At 47.4% G+C, this 27,500-nt stretch overlaps 1 protein-coding gene and 1 long non-coding RNA gene across 5 annotated transcripts in view; one reads left to right on the top strand and one right to left on the bottom strand.

Annotated features, from left to right (window-relative positions):
* Window positions 1-27,500, bottom strand: part of LOC127911372 (RNA binding protein fox-1 homolog 3-like) — a 1,085,108-nt gene that overhangs the window by 11,682 nt on the left and 1,045,926 nt on the right. For 3 of the 4 annotated variants that reach the window (XM_052477708.1, XM_052477707.1, XM_052477710.1), the window contains 2 exons: window positions 19,591-19,669; window positions 13,246-15,258 (listed from right to left, as the gene is read on the bottom strand). In XM_052477708.1, coding sequence (XP_052333668.1) covers window positions 15,214-15,258; window positions 19,591-19,669 — 124 coding nt within the window. In that variant the 3' untranslated portion in view covers window positions 13,246-15,213. Of the gene's footprint in view, window positions 1-13,245; window positions 15,259-19,590; window positions 19,670-27,500 lie in introns of those variants that run through there. The other variant, XM_052477709.1, reaches the window with a different exon arrangement.
* Window positions 596-4,025, top strand: LOC127911373 (uncharacterized). The gene is made up of 6 exons (XR_008078140.1): window positions 596-1,861; window positions 2,219-2,816; window positions 2,873-2,959; window positions 3,101-3,186; window positions 3,442-3,497; window positions 3,636-4,025. It is a non-coding gene; the product is annotated as an uncharacterized LOC127911373 (long non-coding RNA).

Genomic DNA, 27,500 nt, shown 5'->3' with positions numbered 1-27,500 from the left:
GGGTGGGTTGAAGGGGACAGAAAGAGACCGAGAGACACCGAGAGAGAGAGAGAGAGAGAGAGAGAGAGAGAGAGAGAGAGAGAGAGAGAGAGAGAGAGAGAGAGAGAGAGAGAGAGAGAGAGAGAGAGAGAGAGAGAGAGAGAGAGAGAGAGAGAGAGAGAGAGAGAGAGAGAGACCGAGAGACACCGAGAGAGAGAGAGAGAGACAGAGAGAGAGAGACAGAGAGACAGAGAGAGAGGGAGACAGAGAGAGAGGGAGACAGAGAGAGAGGGAGACAGAGGGAGACAGAGGGAGACAGAGACAGAGACAGAGACAGACAGACAGACAGACAGACAGACAGACAGACAGACAGACAGACAGACAGAGAGAGACAGAATTGAATAAGCATCCTTGAAAGAATAGACAAGCCTGAAGCCTGAGTTGTTTAAAAACAAAGTATATTGAGTTTAAGGATCAACAGTTAAATTGGATATATACTTTTGCTTCATATCGACTTTGAAAAATCAGTGTCTCCCTTGATATCGGGTCTACATCAACGAGAACCTTTCTCTTCTGTTCAGAGGCAGAGCAACAGTAACATACAGTACCAAGTATTGATAAAGTAGTGTAGCCTGATACAGGAAAGTTTCTGAGCATATCTGAAAAAAAAACCCGTAATAACACACAAGACATGACACAGTAAATACATTGTGATGATGACCACTTGACAGGGGAGAAGACGTACAGTACACATACAAAAGAGAGTTTGTGATACATGTGTACATAAATACATTAATACATGTAATAAACATAAATACATTATTTTGAGGATTTTTTTTTTTTGATTGTTGTTTTTATAAAATATTTTTCAAGAAATGTAAAACGACGGAACAAAGTTGCACAAAACTTTTAAACGACTCCGTTCTCCGTTAGCGACACATGAAAATTGAACATGTCGAATGAATCAACACACAAAAAGCACAACAGAAAAAGCACATTTCTCTTCCTATGTCACAAATGCACTGCAAGTTTGGCTTTTTTTTCTCAATGGTTAAGACAATGTGATTCTTATAGTCGAGTTTCTGAATAATTTGTGGGCCGTGAACTGGATCTCACTTGGCTATAGGACCGTGGCTCGTTTCAAAACCTCTACCTCTACCGTCACCTGGTATTCCGTTGAGAAAATATGTCTCTGTTACTTTACATGGGAGAGATAACCATGATTTATAAAGCAGACAAACTTCCCAGCCAGTGAGAGTTATATAAACATGAGCGTGGGCCGATGGTGGTGTATGGGCTATGGAAATTGACTTGGGTCCAGCGGAATGGCAATAAAGTATGAATAAATGGATTGTGGGGGAAGAGGGAGAGACTAGCTGAGAGAGCCGATGGCAGCCATTTTGTGTCTGGCCCGTGGCCCATGGTGCCATCTTACAAATGACTGCATTAACAGAGCCAATTAAAGTGGCAATCATTTAATGGCCACCTACGCAGCCGTGCGAGACTGGAACTTTCATCACGTCAATCGGCCGTAAGGCAGTAATATTCAGTTAGAGCAATCTGGCCAGTGGACCGACTCAGCTCTGCTCTACTCTCAATAAAACATGCCACCACTCAGCACTGACTGGGTATTAGGAACTACAGCTTTAGGAGGAGAGGAGTTATTCTTTTGAAAATAAATACACTGAATCGCTTTCATTTAATGGCAGCTATCAATAGTAGTTCTTTGTAGTTAATTGTACAAAAAAGTTTGTAATAAATTTAAAAAAAGAGAGAATAAATGTTTTATTTCCACCAATTTTTCTAAATGTATTTTGGTTTTCATAAACTAAAGAACACATGCTTTCCATGACAGGTTTCTCTCCCTTCACCTGAAATGAAGGTGCAGAAAGACTGATGGGACATGAAGATGCAGACAGACTGATGGGACATGAAGATGCAGACAGACTGATGGGACATGAAGATGCAGACAGACTGATGGGACATGAAGGTGCAGACAGAGTGATGGGACATGAAGGTGCAGACAGACTGATGGGGACATGAAGATGCAGACAGAGTGATGGGGACATGAAGATGCAGACAGACTGATGGGACATGAAGGTGCTGACAGACTGATGGGGACATGAAGATGCAGACAGAGTGATGGGGACATGAAGATGCAGACAGACTGATGGGACATGAAGGTGCAGACAGAGTGATGGGACATGAAGGTGCAGACAGACTGATGGGGGAAATGAAGGTGCAGACAGACTGATGGGGACATGAAGGTGCAGACAGACTGATGGGGACATGAAGATGCAGACAGACTGATGGGACATGAAGGTGCAGACAGAGTGATGGGACATGAAGGTGCAGACAGACTGATGGGGGAAATGAAGGTGCAGACAGACTGATGGGGACATGAAGGTGCAGACAGACTGATGGGGGAAATGAAGGTGCAGACAGACTGATGGGGGAAATGAAGATGCAGACAGACTGATGGGGGAAATTAAGATGCAGACAGACTGATGGGGACATGAAGATGCAGACAGAGTGATGGGGGAAATGAAGGTGCAGACAGAGTGATGGGGGACATGAAGGTGCAGACAGACTGATGGGGACATGAAGATGCAGACAGAGTGATGGGGGAAATGAAGGTGCAGACAGAGTGATGGGGACATGAAGATGCAGACAGACTGATGGGGGAAATGAAGATGCAGACAGACTGATGGGGACATGAAGATGCAGACAGACTGATGGGGGAAATGAAGGTGCAGACAGAGTGATGGGGGAAATGAAGGTGCAGACAGACTGATGGGGGAAATGAAGGTGCAGACAGACTGATGGGGGAAATGAAGGTGCAGACAGACTGATGGGGACATGAAGATGCAGACAGACTGATGGGGAAATGAAGGTGCAGACAGACTGATGGGGGAAATGAAGGTGCAGACAGACTGATGGGGGAAATGAAGGTGCAGACAGACTGATGGGGGAAATGAAGGTGCAGACAGAGTGATGGGGACATGAAGGTGCAGACAGACTGATGGGGACATGAAGGTGCAGACAGACTGATGGGGACATGAAGATGCAGACAGACTGATGGGGGAAATGAAGGTGCAGACAGACTGATGGGGACATGAAGGTGCAGACAGACTGATGGGGGAAATGAAGGTGCAGACAGACTGATGGGGGAAATGAAGGTGCAGACAGACTGATGGGGACATGAAGGTGCAGACAGACTGATGGGGGAAATGAAGGTGCAGACAGACTGATGGGGGAAATGAAGATGCAGACAGACTGATGGGGACATGAAGGTGCAGACAGAGTGATGGGGACATGAAGGTGCAGATGGACTGATGGGGACATGAAGGTGCAGACAGAGTGATGGGGGAAATGAAGGTGCAGACAGACTGATGGGGACATGAAGGTGCAGATGGAGTGATGGGGACATGAAGATGCAGACAGACTGATGAGGACATTAAGATGCAGACAGACTGATGGGGACATGAAGATGCAGACAGACTGATGGGGACATGAAGGTGCAGACAGACTGATGGGGACATGAAGATGCAGACAGAGTGATGGGGACATGAAGGTGCAGACAGAGTGATGGGACATGAAGGTGCAGATGGACTGATGGGGACATGAAGGTGCAGACAGAGTGATGGGACATGAAGGTGCAGACAGACTGATGGGGACATGAAGATGCAGACAGACTGATGGGGACATGAAGGTGCAGACAGAGTGATGGGGACATGAAGGTGCAGATGGACTGATGGGGACATGAAGGTGCAGACAGAGTGATGGGACATGAAGATGCAGACAGACTGATGGGGGAAATGAAGGTGCAGACAGACTGATGGGGACATGAAGATGCAGACAGACTGATGGGGACATGAAGATGCAGACAGAGTGATGGGACATGAAGGTGCAGACAGACTGATGGGGACATGAAGGTGCAGACAGACTGATGGGGACATGAAGATGCAGACAGAGTGATGGGACATGAAGGTGCAGACAGACTGATGGGGACATGAAGATGCAGACAGAGTGATGGGACATGAAGGTCCAGACAGAGTGATGGGACATGAAGGTGCAGACAGACTGATGGGGACATGAAGGTGCAGACAGACTGATGGGGACATGAAGATGCAGACAGACTTATGGGGACATGAAGGTGCAGACAGACTGATGGGGACATGAAGATGCAGACAGAGTGATGGGACATGAAGGTGCAGACAGACTGATGGGGACATGAAGGTGCAGACAGACTGATGGGATGAAAGAAGAAAATAATTGCGTTTTATTGACCAATGTCCTTCCCTATCTATCCTCTGCAGTCATACTACCCAGAATGCTTTCGGCTCCAAGCGCTCTGAGTTTTAGGAGCATCGTAAAGGGGAACAGAGCTAGAGTCGTTTAAAATTGGGCTTGTCTACTTCAAAACATAAATATAACAACAAAAAGCAACAAAAATTCAAAACAACATAAAAATAAAACAATTTCTCAGAGACCTGATTCTCCTCCTCTAGGTTATTTGGACACATTGTATACACAGATACATATTATCGAGCAACAATACACTTCACATGGTCATCTGACCAAAGACACATAGAATCACAAGATAAGCCAGTAGGGTGCTCTTCACCGGCACCTTTTCCCTACATAGTGCACTACTTTAGACCAGGGCCCATAGGGAATAGGGTGCACTACTTTAGACCAGGGCCCATAGGGAATAGGGTGCATTAACCTGACCAGGGCCCATCAGGAATAGGGTGCATTACTTGGACCAGGGTCCATAGAGAATAGGGTGCTTTAGACCAGGACCCATAGGGAATAGGGTGCACTACTTTAGACCAGGGCCCATAGGGAATAGGGTGCATTACCCTGACCAGGGCCCATCAGGAATAGGGTGCATTACTTGGACCAGGGTCCATAGGGAATAGGGTGCTTTAGACCAGGACCCATAGGGAATAGGGTGCACTACTTTAGACCAGGGCCCATCAGGAATAGGGTGCATTACTTTAGACCAGGGCCCGTAGGGAATAGGATGCTTTAGACCAGGGCCCATAGGGTGCTATTTGGAGTGCACACTGTCTCTCCCCTTCAGTATACCAACAATGAAGTTAAAATATCTTTTTTAAAGTCCTAAAATGTCACCACTGTTTGACCCACTGTTTAACCCACTGTTTAATCCACTGTTTAACCCACTGTTTAACCCACTGTTTGACCCACTGTTTAACCCACTGTTTGACCCACTGTTTAACCCACTGTTTAACCCACTGTTTGACCCACTGTTTGACCCACTGTTTAACCCACTGTTTGACCCACTGTTTAACCCACTGTTTAACCCACTGTTTGACCCACTGTTTGACCCACTGTTTAACCCACTGTTTGACCCACTGTTTAACCCACTGTTTGACCCACTGTTTAACCCACTGTTTAATCCACTGTTTAACCCACTGTTTGACCCACTGTTTAACCCACTGTTTGACCCACTGTTTAACCCACTGTTTAATCCACTGTTTAACCCACTGTTTAATCCACTGTTTGACCCACTGTTTAACCCACTGTTTGACCCACTGTTTAACCCACTGTTTAACCCACTGTTTAACCCACTGTTTAATCCACTGTTTAACCCACTGTTTAACCCACTGTTTGACCCACTGTTTGACCCACTGTTTGACCCACTGTTTGACCCACTGTTTAACCCACTGTTTAATCCACTGTTTAACCCACTGTTTGACCCACTGTTTGACCCACTGTTTGACCCACTGTTTGACCCACTGTTTGACCCACTGTTTAACCCACTGTTTGACCCACTGTTTAACCCACTGTTTGACCCACTGTTTAACCCACTGTTTAACCCACTGTTTGACCCACTGTTTAACCCACTGTTTAATCCACTGTTTAACCCACTGTTTGACCCACTGTTTAACCCACTGTTTGACCCACTGTTTAACCCACTGTTTAACCCACTGTTTAACCCACTGTTTAATCCACTGTTTAACCCACTGTTTAACTCACTGTTTAATCCACTGTTTAACCCACTGTTTAATCCACTGTTTAACCCACTGTTTGACCCACTGTTTAATCCACTGTTTAATCCACTGTTTAACCCACTGTTTAACCCACTGTTTAACCCACTGTTTAACCCACTGTTTGACCCACTGTTTAATCCACTGTTTAACCCACTGTTTAACCCACTGTTTAACCCACTGTTTAACCCACTGTTTAACCCACTGTTTAACCCACTGTTTAACCCACTGTTTAACCCACTGTTTAACCCACTGTTTAATCCACTGTTTAACCCACTGTTTGACCCACTGTTTGACCCACTGTTTAATCCACTGTTTAATCCACTGTTTAACCCACTGTTTAACCCACTGTTTAACCCACTGTTTGACCCACTGTTTAACCCACTGTTTAACCCACTGTTTAACCCACTGTTTGACCCACTGTTTAATCCACTGTTTAACCCACTGTTTAATCCACTGTTTGACCCACTGTTTGACCCACTGTTTGACCCACTGTTTAATCCACTGTTTAACCCACTGTTTAACCCACTGTTTGACCCACTGTTTGACCCACTGTTTGACCCTGTTTGATGTTTGACCCACTGTTTTGTTTAACCCACTGTTTGACCCACTGTTTTGACCCACTGTTTGACCCACTGTTTAAACCCACTGTTTAACCCACTGTTTGACCCACTGTTTAACCCACTGTTTGACCCACTGTTTAACCCACTGTTTGACCCACTGTTTGACCCACTGTTTAACCCACTGTTTGACCCACTGTTTAACCCACTGTTTAACCCACTGTTTGACCCACTGTTTGACCCACTGTTTGACCCACTGTTTAACCCACTGTTTAACCCACTGTTTAATCCACTGTTTAACCCACTGTTTAACCCACTGTTTAACCCACTGTTTGACCCACTGTTTGACCCACTGTTTAATCCACTGTTTAACCCACTGTTTGACCCACTGTTTGACCCACTGTTTGACCCACTGTTTAATCCACTGTTTAACCCACTGTTTGACCCACTGTTTAATCCACTGTTTAACCCACTGTTTAACCCACTGTTTAACCCACTGTTTAATCCACTGTTTAACCCACTGTTTAATCCACTGTTTAACCCACTGTTTAATCCACTGTTTAACCCACTGTTTAACCCACTGTTTAACCCACTGTTTGACCCACTGTTTGACCCACTGTTTAACCCACTGTTTAACTGTTTAACCCACTGTTTAACCCACTGTTTGACCCACTGTTTGACCCACTGTTTAACCCACTGTTTAACCCACTGTTTAACCCACTGTTTAACCCACTGTTTAACCCACTGTTTAACCCACTGTTTAACCCACTGTTTAACCCACTGTTTAATCCACTGTTTAACCCACTGTTTAATCCACTGTTTGACCCACTGTTTAATCCACTGTTTAATCCACTGTTTAACCCACTGTTTAATCCACTGTTTAACCCACTGTTTGACCCACTGTTTGACCCACTGTTTGACCCACTGTTTAATCCACTGTTTAACCCACTGTTTGACCCACTGTTTAATCCACTGTTTAATCCACTGTTTAATCCACTGTTTGACCCACTGTTTGACCCACTGTTTGACTGACCCACTGTTTAATCCACTGTTTAACCCACTGTTTGACCCACTGTTTGACCCACTGCTTGACCCACTGTTTAATCCACTGTTTAACCCACTGTTTGACCCACTGTTTAATCCACTGTTTAATCCACTGTTTAACCCACTGTTTGACCCACTGTTTAATCCACTGTTTAACCCACTGTTTAACCCACTGTTTAATCCACTGTTCAATCCACTGTTTAATCCACTGTTTAACCCACTGTTTAATCCACTGTTTAATCCACTGTTTGACCCACTGTTTAATCCACTGTTTAATCCACTGTTTAATCCACTGTTTAACCCACTGTTTAATCCACTGTTTAATCCACTGTTTAACCCACTGTTTAATCCACTGTTTAACCCACTGTTTGACCCACTGTTTGACCCACTGTTTGACCCACTGTTTAATCCACTGTTTAACCCACTGTTTGACCCACTGTTTAACCCACTGTTTGACCCACTGTTTGACCCACTGTTTAACCCACTGTTTGACCCACTGTTTGACCCACTGGTTGACCCACTGTTTGACCCATATAGATCATTTTGTAACATTTTGTTTCATTTAAAAAAAGAACTTTTTCTAGATTTTCTCAATCTAATAATAATAGATAATATCACTATAATCCATTTGATATACTAATAAATACTATGCTTTGACACTTCTATAATAACACACAAGTACTGTATGTAAATGATACTAGGAAAATAATAACATCTTGTAGAAATACAAAAACAAGGAAAAGGAGTAATTTCGGGAAGAATTCAGTAAAGTGCAAATAGGAAGATATATAAGGAATTAAATATATAGTAATATTAAGATTATTCATAATAAAAGTCAACATATGCAACACGAGATAAATATTTACATAATAAAATCAGAGTAGCAGCAGAGTTGATATCCTTCTCGCACAGAACAGCTGTTTTTACATTGTGAGGTCAAAGGTCTATTGAGAGTGATGTAGTTTGACTATAAGAATACTTTGTATAATATAAATACTGATATATTTTAAGATGGATATGTAAGATTTTGTTTGGGCTAGATATATTTTGCGCGTTAGCCGAGCTGGTCAAAGACGTTTTTGTCATGAAACACCAACAGGTTACAGTGTAGAGAATATCTCTTCCAGTATGAACAGCACCCTACAGAACAAGTCTTAACATTTTAAGCACCCTCGTGTCCTCTCCTTTGCCCTTTTGAGTTATTCAACCTCTTGGAACCACCCATCGCGGATCCGGGATAATTGTCATCAACTAAGCTAAATAGCATAACGCAACGGTCAAATAATCTTACTAGACAATATTAATATTCATGAAATCACAAGTGAAATATAGTGAAACACAGCTTAGCCTTTTGTTAATCACCCTATCGTCTCAGATTTTGAAATTATGCTTTATAGCGATAACAATACAAGCGTTTGTGTAAGTTTATCGATATACTAGCAAAACATTATGTTCACCTGGCGGCAGGTAACTTGGTCACGAAAATCAGAAAAGCAATCAAATGAATCGTTTACCTTTCATGAGCTTCGGATGTTTTCACTCACGAGACTCTCAGTTAGACAGCAAATGTTCCTTTTTGTTCCATAAAGATATTTTTAAATCCAAATACCTCAGTTAGTTTGATGCGGTATGCCTCGGAATCCACCGGAAATAGCGGTCATGACAACGCAGACAAAAATTCCAAATTATATCAATAATATCGACAGAAACATAGCAAACATTTTTTATAATCAATCCTCAAGGTGTTTTTCAAATATATATTTGATAATATATCAACCGGGACAGTTGGCTTTTCACTAGGACCGGGAAGAAAAATGTCTACCTCTCTGTTTTGCGCAAAAATCACACTGAGAGCCAACAACAGACCACTTATGCAATGTGGACGTTTATGCTCATTCTTCAAAATAAAGGCCTGAAACTATTTCTAAAGGCTGTAGACACCTTAGGGAAGCCACAGAATGAGGAATCTGGCTGATATCCCTTTCAATGGGCAATAGGGATGCATAGAAAGACAGGGGTTTCAAAATAAGAGTCACTTCCTGATTGGATTTTTCTCAGGTTTTCGCCAGCAGTTCAGTTCTGTTATACTCACAGACAATATTTTTACAGTTTTGGAAACTTTAGAGTGTTTTCTATCCTAAGCTGTCAATTATATGCATATTCTAGCATCTGGTCCTGAGAAATAGGCAGTTTACTTTGGGACGTTATTTTTCCAAAAACAAAAATTGTGCCCCCTAGCATCAATAGATTAATTAAGAAGCCCCAGATGTTGTCTGAAGAATACAGATGCTATAGTAACAACGGGATACACCATATTTATTGTGGTACTGTGAATCCATAGAGCAGGCATTAGGACGGGAACAGTCAAACAATAGCTAGGCCATTGAGCAGGCATTAGGACGGGAACTGTCAAACAATAGCTAGGCCGTTGAGTAGGCATTAGGACGGGAACTGTCAAACAATAGCGAGGCCGTTGAGCAGGCATTAGGACGGGAACTGTCAAACAATAGCGAGGCCGTTGAGCAGGCAGTAGGACGGGAACTGTCAAACAATAGCTAGGCCGTTGAGCAGGCATTAGGACGGGAACAGTCAAACAATAGCGAGGCCGTTGAGCAGGCATTAGGAACTGGGAACAGTCAAACAATAGCGAGGCCGTTGAGCAGGCATTGTCAAACAATAGCTAGGCCGGAACTGTCAAACAGTCAAACAATAGCGAGGCCGTTGAGCAGGCATTAGGACGGGAACTGTCAAACAATAGCGAGGCCGTTGAGCAGGCATTAGGACGGGAACAGACAAACAATAGCTAGGCCGTTGAGCAGGCATTAGGACGGGAACAGTCAAACAATAGCTAGGCCGTTGAGCAGGCATTAGGACGGGAACAGTCAAACAATAGCTAGGCCGTTGAGCAGGCATTAGGACGGGAACAGTCAAACAATAGCTAGGCCGTTGAGCAGGCATTAGGACGGGAACAGTCAAACAATAGCGAGGCCGTTGAGAGGCATTAGGATGGGAACTGTCAATGTCATATATTTCCATTTGTTTACGTATCTTCTAAATATATGGCTCTGGTTGCAAACATTGAGGATCGAGGACAAATTGTGTGAAAGACACAAAAGCCAGTCAGACACATGTTTATGAGTGAAGGAGTAGAATGACACAAGGAAACACTACTAGCTCAACCTAGTTAAAGGGAAAGGGGGATACCCATTTCAATTGAAATGTGTCACTCTGAATCAACTCTGAAATGTGTCACTCTGAATCAACTCTGAAATGTGTCACTCTGAATCAACTCTGAAATGTGTCACTCTGAATCAACTCTGAAATGTGTCACTCTGAATCAACTCTGAAATGTGTCACTCTGAATCAACTCTGAAATGTGTCACTGAATCAACTCTGAAATGTGTCACTCTGAATCAACTCTGAAATGTGTCACTCTGAATCAACTCTGAAATGTGTCACTCTGAATCAACTCTGAAATGTGTCACTCTGAATCAACTCTGAAATGTGTCACTCTGAATCAACTCTGAAATGTGTCACTCTGAATCAACTCTGAAATGTGTCACTCTGAATCAACTCTGAAATGTGTCACTCTGAGTGGGTTAACTGCCTTGTTCAGGGGAACAGTGGGTTAACTGCCTTGTTCAGGGGAACAGTGGGTTAACTGCCTTGTTCAGGGGAACAGTGGGTTAACTGCCTTGGTCAGGGGCAGAATGACACATTTTTACCATGTCAGCTCGGGGATACGATCCCAGCAACCTTTCGGTTACTGGCCCAAATCTCTAACCACGAGGCGTGAGGAAGTGGTGTACGAGCCGTGAATGGGGTTCTTATTAAGTTTGACATTTAGCAGAACCCCCAAGGACATGAAGAGAGAGGGTTATGAGACAACCCCAAACAGTAGAGGAAGTGTATGAAGAGAGAGGTGAGGGAGGAGAGAGTTTATCCAATCCATATTTCCCAATGGCCTCCTCCTAGTTGGGAACAATGGAGAATCTGCAGTAATGGACACAACAGCCATGGCATTGGACAAAGGAGGTGTGTGTGTGTGTGTATCTACGTGCGTGTGGGTGTGTGTGTAGTCAATCTGGTGTATCTTCCAATGAGATCAGTGCTTATTGACTGAGCTCTGTTGTCTCTAATCTGTTACTAGCCTCTACACAGTCTTCTTCCCTCGACGCCCACCACAACTGACTTCCCTCTTTACCATCCAATTACACAGCACACGTGTGTGTGTGTGTGTGTGTGTGGATGAGAATGTGTCTGTTTGTCTGTATAAGTGTGCAGGTTGGTGTGTGTGTGTGTGGATGAGAATGTGTCTGTTTGTCTGTATACCAGCGTCTGTTTGTCTGTATACCAGCGTTGTAAGGTTGTTGGACTAAGAGATCCTATTTCACAAAAAGGTTATTGGTTCACCTCCCTCTCCATTCTCACAATGACCTGCTCCCTCCCTCCCTCCCTCCCTCCCTCCCTCCCTCCCTCCCTCCCCCTCCCTCCCTCCCTCCCTCCCTCCCTCCCTCCCTCCCTCCCTCCCTCCCTCCCTCTTTCTCACCAGTAACTGGACTTCTTTAAACACTGCAGGGCCCGGGGGGGAAGTGTGTGTGGAGTTACCTTAAGGGAGTGTCACACGCAGACAGAGAGAGTCAATCTCAGAGAAATGAAAGAGAAGAACACATTCTTAATGTGATGGAAATATGTCTTTAAGACTCAGTAACACTGCACATCTTCTCCTGTGGGAGTCCTAACATCCTTCCTAATTGTCAATCGCAACTCTAAGAGCTTCTCTCCGCCCTCCCACCTGTGCACCTGAGGGATGTTTCCCTAAGTGGCACCATATTCCCTGTATAGTCCACTACTTCTGACCAGAGCCTATAGGGTCAAAAGGCTCTGGTCAAGAGTGGTGCGCTACTGCCATTTGGGACACACGCCAGGTCTCAGGGTGGGACCGTGTCTGGGACTGGAACACGGCGTTCTACCATGTAAGGTAACAACTCACTGGCCTAATCAACATGTGCCCTTCTCTCTTTCACATCTTACAAGCCTGTAGGGCGGCAGGTAGCCTAGAGGTTAAGAGCGTTGGGTCAGTAACCAAAAGGTCACTGGTTCAAATCCTCTAGCCAGCAAGGCAGATAACCCCCAACTTCTCTCTGGGTACGTTGATGTCAATAAAGGCAGCCCCCCCCAACCCTCTGATTAAGAGTGGCTAAATGACTCCTGCACCTCTCTGATTCAGAGGGGTTGGGTTAAATGCAGAAGACACATCTTGGATGAATGCTTTCAGTTGTACTGACCAGGTACAACTGACCAGGTACAACTGACCAGGTACAACTGACCAGGTACAACTGACCAGGTACAACTGACAGGGTACAACTGACCAGGTACACCTGACAGGGTACAACTGACCAGGTACAACTGACCAGGTACAACTGACCAGGTACAACTGACAGGGTACAACTGACCAGGTACAACTGACAGGGTACAACTGACCAGGTACAACTGACCAGGTACAACTGACCAGGTACAACTGACAGGGTACAACTGACCAGGTACAACTGACAGGGTACAACTGACAGGGTACAACTGACCAGGTACAACTGACAGGGTACAACTGACCAGGTACAACTGACCAGGTACAACTGACCAGGTACAACTGACCAGGTACAACTGACAGGGTACAACTGACCAGGTACAACTGACCAGGTACAACTGACCAGATACAACTGACCAGGTACAACTGACAGGGTACAACTGACCAGGTACAACTGACCAGGTATCCCCTTCTCCCTGTGCAGTAAAACACACTAGCCTTTCACTTCTCTTAAATCCTACCTCATCCCCATACTGTTTATATTTATTTACTTTTCTGCTCTTTTTCACACCAATATCTCTACCTGTACATGACCATCTGATCATTTATCACTCCAGTGTTAATCTGCAAAATTGTAATCATTCGCCTACCTCCTCATGCCTTTTGCACACAATGTATATAGACTCTTTTTTTTCTACTGTGTTATTGACTTGTTAATTGTTTACTCCATGTGTAACTCTGTGTTGTCTGTTCACACTGCTATGCTTTATCTTGGGCAGGTCGCAGTTGCAAATGAGAACTTGTTCTCAACTAGCCTACCTGGTTAAATAAAGGTGTTCTCAACTAGCCTACCTGGTTAAATAAAGGTGTTCTCAACTAGCCTACCTGATTAAATAAAGGTGTTCTCAACTAGCCTACCTGGTTAAATAAAGGTGAAATAAATAAAATAAAAATAAAAATATGTACCATTTGAAAAACAGCAAATGACTTCAACATCCTCTTCGTTGAATAGTGTTACTTGTTCAAAGATGTAGTTCAGTTTGGCACGGCAAAATAATATAATGGATATGAATTGAAGATAGTGTATGTAATGACTCTCTTTCTAAAAAGAAAAACTGACCAATGAAATATCTAATAATAATAATAATCTGTTGTAATGTTGTAGTATTATTGCATATTTTGTAGAAAGCCGTTCTGTGGAGATGGGATACCTTCTGCTTTTGGCTCAGTGCCACAATCAATGCTCTCACTCTGACACACTACTGCTACAGCAATGGCAGCCACAGCTCTCCTTCTCCCCCCTCTCTTCTTACTACACATCATTCTAGGATACATCACTTCCTGTCAGCCATTTTGTCACAGATCAACCTCTTGTAGCTGAGTGCGTTTATGTTTATGTCATTAGCCCACGAAGTCTCAGGTCTACAAACTAAACTATTGGGTCTACGTCCCAAATGGCACCCAATTTCGTAAATAGTGCACTACATTTGCCCAGATCCTTATGGGCCCAGGTTAAAACTAGTGCACTACATAGAGAATAGGGTGCCAAATTGAATGCCTGTATTATTTACTTACTTAATAAAACCCAGTTTGAAATGTGTTGCTTCAACGGGAATTGCTGAACATTAGCGGTCTTAATGTATATTGGGAAAATGACAAATTGCAGTGTTAATAGTAGTGACCCGTCCTACAGGAACGCAGTTTGATAACATCAGAGGAATATAGAGTAGCAGCATTTAGTTGTTTTTTCTGTTGGTAAATTCCCTCGGTATGATTCCCATTATACAGGCGTTATACAGACAATATCAACCTATTGCCCACCATTTATAATACTATTGTTAATGAGATTATAATTTCTAATCATTAAATGTGTTAAATTAATGGCAATATTTTGGCTTTATTGGAAAGAGAAAGCCCTATACCCTCATATCCAAATTCTTTCTTTCTCTCTCTTTTTATTTCTTTGTCTCGCTCCAGCACCACTTTCTTTCTCACATTCTAGAAACCATCAATTTCAACCCGGAGCAATACATTCAAATCAATACAGGAAATAAACAAGAGCATCGTCATTTCCAAAATCGGTACAGTACATCGATGACAGACAATGCATATAGTCAAGATAAAACTCTTAAAAGTAGACATCAACTTGAGAGTCTTGACAAGGTGGTCATGTGTTTTGTTGACCTGGTGTTGTTTTGCTCTACTTTTAGTTTTCCATTGAAGAGGAAGGAGGTGTTTAGTTTGATGTATTTTTTTTTTCTGGGGGCGGAAGGAGGGAGGAGGGGGGCGTTTGTCCCTCTCTCTCGCTCTAGTACGGAGTGAAGCGACTGCAGCCTCCTCTGTATAGGCTAGCCTGCAACATCAAAGATGAAAAAAGCTCCAATCAGTATTCAGTATAGGAAGCTTGGGTTATATGCTGCGTTCGCGTGCTCGTCGGAATTAGGAAACTCTGACATTTCTAACTTGCTAACTGGTTGAACGTGGCATGTGTATAACTACAACCTGTTAGTAAGTCGGAAATGTACGATTTTCCTTAGTTCCGACTGGCATGTGAACGCAGCAATATCATATTATATTGGCTTCTTCTTTTTCTCCCTCAAAACGTTCCTCCCTTTAAAAAAAAAAAACGTTGCAATGGTTGGAGTGTTGGTGGAGATTTAGAGGAGATGGGTACCAGAGGCTTGGAAGTGACTGTGTTTGTGTGCATGCGTACACTATGCATGTTTTCTTATGTTTGTGAGAAAGGAATGGAAGGACTTTGGAAGTGATTAGTGGTGTGATTCAAATTCTCAAAAAGTTTTACTCTAATCTTTCATTGAAACTACAAACTCTAAATAGGTCATTGAATCAGATATACAGTAGTTAATTCTGTTTCATGTCCAGATCACGATTTATACCGAGTCTGCACCACTCTCTCTTTCCCTGATCTCTCTGCCCCTCCACCCCTCTATCTGTCCCCCTCCACCCCTATCTCTGCCCCTCCACCCCTATCTCTGCCCCTCCACCCCTATCTCTGCCCCTCCACCCCTCTTTCTGTCCCCTCCATCCCTCTATCTGTCCCCCTCCACCCCTCTATCTGCCCCTCCACCCCTCTTTCTGTCCCCTCCACCCCTCTATCTGTCCCCCTCCACCCCTCTATCTGTCCCCCTCCACCCCTCTTTCTGTCCCCCTCCACCCCTATCTCTGCCCCTCCACCCCTCTGTCTGCCCCTCCACCCCTCTTTCTGTCCCCTCCACCCCTATCTCTGCCCCTCCACCCCTCTGTCTGCCCCTCCACCCCTTTCTCTGTCCCTTCCACCCCTCTCTCTGCCCCTCCCCCCCTCTGTCGCCCCCTCCACCCCTATATCTGTCCCCTCCACCCCTATCTCTGCCCCTCCACCCCTCTGTCTGCCCCTCCACCCCTATATCTGTCCCCCTCCACCCCTATCTCTGCCCCTCCACCCCTCTGTCTGCCCCTTCACCCCTATCTCTGCCCCACCACTCCTCTTTCTGTCCCCTCCACCCCTATCTCTCCCCCTCCACCCCTCTCTCTGCCCCTCCATCTTCCCTTCCCCACCCCTCTTTCTGTCCCCCTCCACCCCTCTTTCTGTCCCCCTCCCCCCCTCTTTCTGTCCCCCTCCACCCCTATCTCTGCCCCTCCACCCCTATCTCTGCCCCTCCACCCCTATCTCTGCCCCTCCACCCCTCTTTCTGTCCCCTCCATCCCTCTATCTGTCCCCCTCCACCCCTCTATCTGCCCCTCCACCCCTCTTTCTGTCCCCTCCACCCCTCTATCTGTCCCCCTCCACCCCTCTATCTGTCCCCCTCCACCCCTCTTTCTGTCCCCCTCCACCCCTATCTCTGCCCCTCCACCCCTCTGTCTGCCCCTCCACCCCTCTTTCTGTCCCCTCCACCCCTATCTCTGCCCCTCCACCCCTCTGTCTGCCCCTCCACCCCTATCTCTGTCCCCTCCACCCCTATCTCTGCCCCTCCACCCCTCTGTCTGCCCCTCCACCCCTATATCTGTCCCCTCCACCCCTATCTCTGCCCCTCCACCCCTCTGTCTGCCCCTCCACCCCTATATCTGTCCCCCTCCACCCCTATCTCTGCCCCTCCACCCCTCTGTCTGCCCCTTCACCCCTATCTCTGCCCCTCCACTCCTCTTTCTGTCCCCTCCACCCCTATCTCTGCCCCTCCACCCCTCTCTCTGCCCCTCCATCTTCCCTTCCCCACCCCTCTTTCTGTCCCCCTCCACCCCTCTTTCTGTCCCCCTCCACCCCTCTTTCTGTCCCCCTCCACCCCTCTTTCTGTCCCCCTCCACCCCTATCTCTGCCCCTCCACCCCTCTGTCTGCCCTCCCCACCCCTCTTTCTGTCCCCTCCACCCCTCTATCTGCCCCTCCACCCCTCTGTCTGCCCTCCCCACCCCTCTTTCTGTCCCCCTCCACCCCTCTGTCTGCCCCCCCACCTCTCTTTCTGTCTCCCCCTACCACTCTCTCTGCCCCATACCCCTCTGTCTGCCCCCCACCCCTCTATATGTCCCCCCTACCCCTCTATATGCCCCCCCCACCTCTCTCTCTGCCCCAAGCATGTTATCCAAGTATCCTAATACAGACCTAGTACATCAAACATCATTATATATATTTAAATATTTCTCTCTCCCTCTCTCTCTCACTCTCTCGCTCTCTCTCTCTCAGTAAGTGGTCGTGCTTGTTCAGTGGGTCTACAAGATGGCATTTTGCCATCTTGTGTATTTAGTTACTTCTTGTCCTTCCTTAGGGCTCGATTTAATCCGTATCACGGAAGTTCAGGGCAATGTTTCCACGTTTGCGGAGGCTGCATTTCTGGTAAACGCTGAATCAAGCTCATATAGTGTTTGGTCCAGATTGATACTTTACCTCATCCTCTTCTATTCCTATTCAGCCCCTCAATCTTTTTCTAAACATACTGTAATTTTTACTGTAGTGGTGAGTGGATCAACGTTTGTTTTGTTTTGAGGTCACTGTGTTTAGGAGTCGTGGTGGTAGAAATGTGCAGTGTACGTGTAATATAATGTGTAATGTAATATAATGTGTAATGTAATATAATGTGTAATGTAATATAATGTGTAATGTAATATAATGTCTAATGTAATGTGTAATGAAGAATGTGTAATGTAATATAATGTGTAATGTGTAATGTAATGTGTAATGTAATGTGTAATGTAATGTAATGTGTAATGTAATGTGTAATGTAATGTGTAATGTAATGTAATGTGTAATGTAATGTAACGTGTAATGTAATGTGTAATGTAATGTAATGTGTAATGTAATGTAATGTGTAATGTAATGTGTAATGTAATGTAATGTAATGTGTAATGTAATGTGTAATGTAATGTAATGTGTAATGTAATGTGTAATGTAATGTGTAATGTAATGTAATGTGTAATGTAATGTAATGTAATGTGTAATGTAATGTAATGTGTAATGTAATGTGTAATGTAATGTGTAATGTAATGTAATGTGTAATGTAATGTGTAATGTAATGTGTAATGTAATGTAATGTAATGTGTAATGTAATGTAATGTGTAATGTAATGTAATGTGTAATGTAATGTGTAATGTAATGTAATGTGTACGTGCAACAAAGGAAAAGGGAGGTCAATTTGGAAGGAGAAAAAAGAAGTGAATGAATAAGAGAATAGAGAAACACAGTTTTAATTAAGTAAATGAAGAATAACAAAATGGTTGTATAATTAATGAAGGCTTTTAGCTAGCAGCTGCACGATGGGGGGAGGTCGCTCGGTCGGGAGAAGGAAGGGGGGTGCGATTTCCGGCATCACGCACGTGTCTGCACACAGCACCCTGCACATCTGTCTAAGGCAAGAACTCTACACAGATCAGCTTCTCAGACAGAGCTGAGGGGAGCTGCGTGCCATGGGGACCATTTGTCTGTCTCCATTTTTCGTCATTGTGTTTATTGTTTTTATGTTTTTCTTCCTTTCTTTCTTTAATCTCTCACGGCACGCCACTGCGCGAGCTTGATGGTCGTTAATCTTTGGAGGAAGTCCCTACTCACACCCGCAAAAGGAAACACATAGTTCTTTATTTTTGTATTTGGGGGGGTGTGGGGGGGGGGCTCTCGTTATTTATTTTTTCATCTTTGATGTTAGCTGCAAAAGCTAGCTAAAAACAAACATTAACCAATTAACTATTTCCTCCTGTGGAAATTGAGGAGAATCCTCTCATAATAGAGGATGTAGCGGTCTCATTGGGATTTTAAGAGCTTCAGGCCAATGACATTGAAAAGGGACTTAGAGAATAAAGCAACGACATCTCTGGTTCATTTACTGAAGTGGCAACAGCTGTTGAATCTCAGATAGAAAACATATGCTGTAGAAAATCACACAGTGACAGAGTCAGCTACTTCCAGGAAATCAAATCATTTCACCTCTGCTCCCATGTGTCCATTCTACGTTCATTTACAGTATATGCATCCGTACATAATAAGTACATATTACATGATATAAATACAATGCATGATACATGCAAAACTCTCTGTAGTGTTTGGACTACTCCTTTGTATCCCAAATGGCCCCATTTTCTCTATAAAGTGGACCACTTTGACCAAGTCCCTATAGGGAGTAGAGAGCTCTGTGGGATGCAGTGTTAAGTGTGTTTCACGTTTTAGAAAGCAGTGGTCATGGTAACAGAAGAGGACAGAGGACTCACCATAGTACCCACACTGTACGTGGCTGCAGGACCAATCGTGTGGTGATATGGGTCCGCTGTTGCATAGACTCTCCCATAACTGTATGGGAGAGAGGAGAGAGGAGAGAGGCGAGAGGAGAGAGGAGAGAGGAGAGAGGAGAGAGGAGAGAGGAGAGAGAGGAGAGAGGAGAGAGAGGAGAGAGAGGAGAGAGGAGAGAGAGGAGAGAGAGGAGAGAGAGGAGAGAGATGAGAGAGACAGGAGAGAGGAGAGAGGAGAGAGGAGAGAGGAGAGAGGAGAGAGGAGGAGAGAGGAGAGAGGGGAGAGAGGAGGAAAGGGAGAGAGAGGAGAGAGGAGAGAGATGGGAGAGAGGAGAGAGAGAGGAGAGAGAGGAGAGACAGGAGAGAGGAGAGAGAGGAGAGAGATGAGAGAGACAGGAGACAGGAGAGAGGAGAGAGGAGAGAGGAGAGAGAGGGGAGAGGGGAGAGAGGAGAGAGGAGAGAGGAGAGAGGAGAGAGGAGAGAGAGGAGAGAGACGAGAGAGATGAGAGAGGAGAGAGGCGAGAGAGGGGAGAGAGGAGAGAGAGGAGAGAGGAGAGAGGAGAGAGAGGAGAGAGAGGAGAGAGGAGAGAGGAGAGAGGGGAGAGGGGAGAGAGGAGAGAGGAGAGAAAGGAGAGAGAGGAGAGAGACCACACCATCGTCTTACAACGTATCTTAGGCTACATACGTGAAGTGTGTTCAGGATTCATTTTAATCAATGACATGATGTTTATTGATTTAGACAAAAAACGGATATTCATTCACATTCAAATTGATAATGAATTAATTGTTTATTCTAACAGACCTAACCCCAAACCAAATCTGCACATTGATTAAATTAGGAGTTTTGATAACAGACAATTAGTGTCGAGACAGAAAAATAATGAACATGAGACATTACCGCACTGGTTTCCAGAGACTCGATCTCTTAATAACGTTACAGACAGCCCTGTCTCTGGTGTCCAGAGACTAGATCTCTTAGTATCGTTACAGACAGCCCTGCCTCTGGTGTCCGGAGACTAGATCTTTTAGTATCGTTACAGACAGCCCTGCCTCTGGTGTCCAGAGACTAGATCTCTTAGGAACGTTACAGACAGCCCTGCCTCTGGTGTCCAGAGACTAGATCTCTTAGTAGCGTTACAGACAGCCCTGCCTCTGGTGTCCGGAGACTAGATCTCTTAGTATCGTTACAGACAGCCCTGCCTCTGGTGTCCGGAGACTAGATCTCTTAGTATCGTTACAGACAGCCCTGCCTCTGGTGTCCGGAGACTAGATCTCTTAGTAACGTTACAGACAGCCCTGCCTCTGGGGTCCGGAGACTAGATCTCTTAGTAACGTTACAGACAGCCCTGCCTCTGGGGTCCGGAGACTAGATCTCTTAGTAACGTTACAGACAGCCCTGCCTCTGGTGTCCAGAGACTAGACCTCTTAGTAACGTTACAGACAGCCCTGTGGGATAGACATGCTATAAATGTACATTGTAAAGGTGAGAGTGTGGGATTGCAGTGATTTGTTTTACCCGTTTCAATTCATTGAGAAAAAAAGAGTGTGTTTTATCTTCGGGTAGAGGAATGGAGGAATGTTAAACCAGTCAGATAGACAGAGGGAGTATATATATATAGAGAGAGTTAAATTGAATTGAGAGAGAGAGGGATACAGGGATATGAAAAAGGTGAGAGGGAGAGAAATTAGACTTGCGACACGAGGACATAGTGTATGAAGCAGAAAGAGTAGGAACAGAAAGAGAGGAATATTGGCAGAGACGACTGGCCCAGCGTCGTCCAGGTTAGGGCAGGGAACCCAGCGTAGTCCAGATTAGGGGAGGGAACCCAGCGTCGTCCAGGTTAGGGCAGGGAACCCAGCGTCGTCCAGGTTAAGGGAGGGATCCCAGCGTAGTCCAGATTAGGGGAGGGAGCCCAGCGTCGTCCAGGTTAGGGGAGGGAACCCAGCGTCGTCCAGGTTAGGGGAGGGAACCCAGCGTCGTCCAGATTAGGGGAGGGAGCCCAGCGTCGTCCAGGTTAGGGGAGGGAGCCCAGCGTCGTCCAGATTAGGGGAGGGAACCCAGCGACGTCCAGATTAGGGGAGGGATCCCAGCGTCGTCCAGATTAGGGGAGGGATCCCAGCGTCGTCCAGATTAGGGGAGGGAACCCAGCGACGTCCAGATTAGGGGAGGGAGCCCAGCGACGTCCAGGTTAGGGGAGGGAGCCCAGCGACGTCCAGGTTAGGGGAGGGAGCCCAGCGACGTCCAGATTAGGGGAGGGAACCCAGCGACGTCCAGGTTAGGGGAGGGAGCCCAGCGACGTCCAGATTAGGGGAGGGAGCCCAGCGTCGTCCAGGTTAGGGGAGGGAACCCAGCGACGTCCAGGTTAGGGGAGGGAGCCCAGCGTCGTCCAGGTTAGGGGAGGGAGCCCAGCGTCGTCCAGGTTAGGGGAGGGAACCCAGCGACGTCCAGGTTAGGGGAGGGAGCCCAGCGTCGTCCAGGTTAGGGGAGGGAGCCCAGCGTCGTCCAGGTTAGGGGAGGGAGCCCAGCGTCGTCCGGGTTAGGGGAGGGAGCCCAGCGTCCTCCAGGTTAGGGGAGGGATCCCAGCGTCCTCCAGATTAGGGGAGGGAGCCCAGCGTCGTCCAGGTTAGGGGAGGGAACCCAGCGTCGTCCAGGTTAGGGGAGGGAGCCCAGCGTCGTCCAGGTTAGGGGAGGGAACCCAGCGTCGTCCAGGTTAGGGGAGGGAGCCCAGCGTCGTCCAGATTAGGGGAGGGAACCCAGCGTCGTCCAGGTTAGGGGAGGGATCCCAGAGTCGTCCAGGTTAGGGGAGGGAGCCCAGCGTCGTCCAGGTTAGGGGAGGGAACCCAGCGACGTCCAGGTTAGGGGAGGGAGCCCAGCGTCGTCCAGGTTAGGGGAGGGAGCCCAGCGTCGTCCAGATTAGGGGAGGGAGCCCAGCGTCGTCCAGGTTAGGGGAGGGAACCCAGCGTCGTCCAGGTTAGTGGAGGGAGCCCAGCGTCGTCCAGGTTAGGGGAGGGAACCCAGCGTCGTCCGGGTTAGAGGAGGGAGCCCAGCGTCGTCCAGATTAGGGGAGGGAGCCCAGCGTCGTCCAGATTAGGGGAGGGATCCCAGCGTCCTCCAGGTTAGGGGAGGGAACCCAGCGTCGTCCAGGTTAGGGGAGGGAACCCAGCGTCGTCCAGGTTAGGGGAGGGAGCCCAGCATCGTCCAGGTTAGGGGAGGGAACCCAGCGTCGTCCGGGTTAGGGGAGGGAACCCAGCGTCGTCCAGATTAGGGGAGGGAGCCCAGCGTCGTCCGGGTTAGGGGAGGGAACCCAGCGTCGTCCAGGTTAGGGGAGGGAGCCCAGCGTCGTCCAGGTTAGGGGAGGGAGCCCAGCGTCGTCCAGGTTAGGGGAGGGAGCCCAGCGTCGTCCGGGTTAGGGGAGGGAGCCCAGCGTCCTCCAGGTTAGGGGAGGGATCCCAGCGTCCTCCAGATTAGGGGAGGGAGCCCAGCGTCGTCCAGGTTAGGGGAGGGAACCCAGCGTCGTCCAGGTTAGGGAGGGAGCCCAGCGTCGTCCAGGTTAGGGAGGGAACCCAGCGTCGTCCAGGTTAGGGGAGGGAGCCCAGCGTCGTTCAGATTAGGGGAGGGAACCCAGCGTCGTCCAGGTTAGGGGAGGGATCCCAGAGTCGTCCAGGTTAGGGGAGGGAGCCCAGCGTCGTCCAGGTTAGGGGAGGGAACCCAGCGACGTCCAGGTTAGGGGAGGGAGCCCAGCGTCGTCCAGGTTAGGGGAGGGAGCCCAGCGTCGTCCAGATTAGGGGAGGGAGCCCAGCGTCGTCCAGGTTAGGGGAGGGAACCCAGCGTCGTCCAGGTTAGTGGAGGGAGCCCAGCGTCGTCCAGGTTAGGGGAGGGAACCCAGCGTCGTCCGGGTTAGAGGAGGGAGCCCAGCGTCGTCCAGATTAGGGGAGGGAGCCCAGCGTCGTCCAGATTAGGGGAGGGATCCCAGCGTCCTCCAGGTTAGGGGAGGGAACCCAGCGTCGTCCAGGTTAGGGGAGGGAACCCAGCGTCGTCCAGGTTAGGGGAGGGAGCCCAGCATCGTCCAGGTTAGGGGAGGGAACCCAGCGTCGTCCGGGTTAGGGGAGGGAACCCAGCGTCGTCCAGATTAGGGGAGGGAGCCCAGCGTCGTCCAGGTTAGGGGAGGGAGCCCAGCGTCGTCCAGGTTAGGGGAGGGAACCCAGCGTCGTCCAGGTTAGGGGAGGGAGCCCAGCGTCCTCCAGGTTAGGGGAGGGAACCCAGCGTAGTCCAGGTGAGGGGAGGGAGCCCAGCGTCCTCCAGGTTAGGGGAGGGAGCCCAGCGTCCTCCAGGTTAGGGGAGGGAGCCCAGCGTCGTCCAGGTTAGGGGAGGGAACCCAGCGTCGTCCAGGTTAGGGGAGGGAGCCCAGCGTCGTCCGGGTTAGGGGAGGGAGCCCAGCGTCGTCCGGGTTAGGGGAGGGTGTGGATGGGGTAGGCCGTCATTGTAAAATAAGAATTTGTTCTTAACTGGCTTGCTCAGTTAATTAAATAAAATGTTAAATAAAAAATATGAAATAAAGAGAAATAGACAAATACATGGTCCAAGAGAGAGGGAGAAATAGAGAGAGAGAGAGAGAGAGAGAGAGAGAGAGAGAGAGACACACACGTTGTCTGTTCTAGGGGCATGCCTGACCTCTCCTCTTCTCCTCTCTGCCTCTTCCCTGTATCTCTCTCTTCTCCTCTCTGGCTCCTGAGTGGCACAGTGGTCTATGGCACTGCATCTCAATGCAAGATGCGTCGCTATAATTCCTGGTTCAAATCCAGGTTTAATCCCATCTGTCTGTGATTGGGCGGCACACAGTTGGCCTAGCGCCGGGTTTGGACGGGGTAAATATACGTTTGTTCTTTAACTGACTTGCCTAGTTAAATAAAGGTTAAATCAAAATACATTTTAAAAAATCCTTCATTCCTCCTGTATCTCTCTGCCCTTCTACTCTCTGACTCTTCTCTTCATTCCTCCTGTATCTCTCTCTGCCCTTCTACTCTCTGACTCTTCTCTTCATTCCTCCTGTATCTCTCTCTGCCCTCGTCTACTCTCTGGCTCTTCTCTTCATTCCTCCTATATCTCTCTCTGCCCTTCTACTCTCTGGCTCTTCTCTTCATTCCTCCTGTATCTCTCTCTGCCCTTCTACTCTCTGACTCTTCCCTTCATTCCTCCTGTATCTCTCTCTGCCATTCTACTCTCTGACTCTTCCCTTCATTCCTCCTGTATCTCTCTCTGCCCTTCTACTCTCTGGCTCTTCTCTTCATTCCTCCTGTATCTCTCTCTGCCCTTCTACTCTCTGGCTCTTCTCTTCATTCCTCCTGTATCTCTCTCTGCCCTCGTCTACTCTCTGGCTCTTCTCTTCATTCCTCCTGTATCTCTCTCTGCCCTTCTACTCTCTGGCTCTTCTCTTCATTCCTCCTGTATCTCTCTCTGCCCTCGTCTACTCTCTGACTCTTCTCTTCATTCCTCCTGTATCTCTCTCTGCCCTCGTCTACTCTCTGGCTCTTCTCTTCATTCCCCCTCTATCTCTCTCTGCCCTTCTACTCTCTGACTCTTCTCTTCATTCCTCCTGTATCTCTCTCTGCCCTCGTCTACTCTCTGGCTCTTCTCTTCATTCCCCCTCTATCTCTCTCTGCCCTTCTACTCTCTGGCTCTTCCCTTCATTCCTCCTGTATCTCTCTCTGCCCTTCTACTCTCTGGCTTTTCTCTTCATTCCTCCTGTATCTCTCTCTGCCCTTCTACTCTCTGACTCTTCTCTTCATTCCTCCTGTATCTCTCTCTGCCCTCGTCTACTCTCTGGCTCTTCTCTTCATTCCCCCTCTATCTCTCTCTGCCCTTCTACTCTCTGGCTCTTCCCTTCATTCCTCCTGTATCTCTCTCTGCCCTTCTACTCTCTGGCTTTTCTCTTCATTCCTCCTGTATCTCTCTCTGCCCTTCTACTCTCTGGCTTTTCTCTTCATTCCTCCTGTATCTCTCTCTGCCCTTCTACTCTCTGGCTCTTCCCTTCATTCCTCCTGTATCTCTCTCTGCCCTTCTACTCTCTGGCTCTTCTCTTCATTCCTCCTGTATCTCTCTCTGCCCTCGTCTACTCTCTGGCTCTTCCCTTCATTCCTCCTGTATCTCTCTCTGCCCTTCTACTCTCTGGCTCTTCTCTTCATTCCTCCTGTATCTCTCTCTGCCCTCGTCTACTCTCTGGCTCTTCTCTTCATTCCTCCTGTATCTCTCTCTGCCCTCGTCTACTCTCTGGCTCTTCCCTTCATTCCTCCTATATCTCTCTCTGCCCTTCTACTCTCTGGCTCTTCTCTTCATTCCTCCTGTATCTCTCTCTGCCCTCGTCTACTCTCTGGCTCTTCCCTTCATTCCTCCTATATCTCTCTCTGCCCTCGTCTACTCTCTGGCTCTTCTCTTCATTCCTCCTGTATCTCTCTGTCTCTGACAGCTTATTCCCTCTCTATTCACTAGCACTAGCTCAGAACTAATCCCACCCTCCCTCCTTTCATCCCTCTCTCTCTGAGACGGGACCAGGCGGGACGCGTCGACCGCTTTATATATTCCTCTCCTCCACATCCCTCTCTCTGCTCCCTCGTTTGTTTGCTATCTTCCAAAAGCAAGGGATGCCAGTGGAGGTCTGGAGGGCATAGATAAGGCCCTGTACGGGTTAGAACTAGGGTTGGGCTATCAGAGAGTAGAGGAGAAAAAAGAGATGGAAGAGGAATTAAAGGGTGGAGGAAAGGAGGAATAGAAGAGAGGTGGAGGGAAGGAATGATGGCAGGCTGGGAGCGTGACATCATTGGAAAAAGTGAAGAGAGGAGATGACTGAAAGGAGGGATGGATGAGAGGAAGACAGATAGGTGGTCAATGTGCAGGGGAGGAGATGTGAATAGATGGATGGATTGATGAAGAAGGAGGAGTGGAAATGGATGAAAATGAATCTATATCCTGTTACTAGTAAATAGATAATGTCACCACTATGCCAGCTGTCATGTTCTTCCTGTTGACATGCACCATTCAAAAAACAATACATCTAATTGTCTGTGGCGTGAGCAAGACTGAAGCAGAAGGACATGGTTGTGTGTCTGTGTGAATGAGTTCCCCTGGGAAACAGAGGCAGCAAGTCTCTCAGTTCCACACTGATCCACTCCCTCTAAGCCCTATTAGACAAGAATAAAAAACACTCCATCCCTCAGTGAATTAACTGACTCGCTTTAAATCACAAGAGCTTAAAAAGACAGAGGGAGTAGGGAGTGAGACTGAGGGAGTAGGGAGTGAGACTGAGGGAGTAGGGTGTGAGACTGAGGGAGTAGGGAGTGAGACTGGGGGAGTAGGGAATGAGACTGAGGGAGTAGAGAGTGAGACTGATGGAGTAGGGAGTGAGACTGAGGGACTAGGGAGTGAGACTGAGGGATTAGGGAGTGAGACTGAGGGATTAGGGAGTGAGACTGAGGGAGTAGGGAGTGAGACTGAGGGAGTAGGGAGTGAGACTGAGGGAGTAGGGAGTGAGACTGAGGGAGTGAGACTGAGGGAGTGAGACTGAGGGAGTAGGGAGTGAGACTGAGGGAGCAGGGAGTGAGACTGAGGGAGTAGGGAGTGAGACTGAGGGAGTAGGGATTGAGACTGAGGGAGTAGGGAGTGAGACTGAGGGAGTAGGGAGTGAGTCTGAGGGAGTAGGGAGTGAGACTGAGGGAGTAGGGAGTGAGACTGAGGGAGTAGGGAGTGAGACTGAGGGAGTAGGGATTGAGAGTGAGGGGGTAGGGAGTGAGACTGAGGGAGTAGGGAGTGAGACTGAGGGAGTAGGGAGTGAGACTGAGGGAGTAGGGAGTGAGACTGAGGGAGTGAGACTGAGGGAGTGAGACTGAGGGAGTAGGGA

The sequence above is a fragment of the Oncorhynchus keta genome, chromosome 24 (assembly GCF_023373465.1).
Source record: "Oncorhynchus keta strain PuntledgeMale-10-30-2019 chromosome 24, Oket_V2, whole genome shotgun sequence".
NCBI classification, from domain to species: Eukaryota; Metazoa; Chordata; class Actinopteri; order Salmoniformes; family Salmonidae; genus Oncorhynchus; species Oncorhynchus keta.
This window is presented reverse-complemented; position numbering and strand designations above follow the sequence as displayed.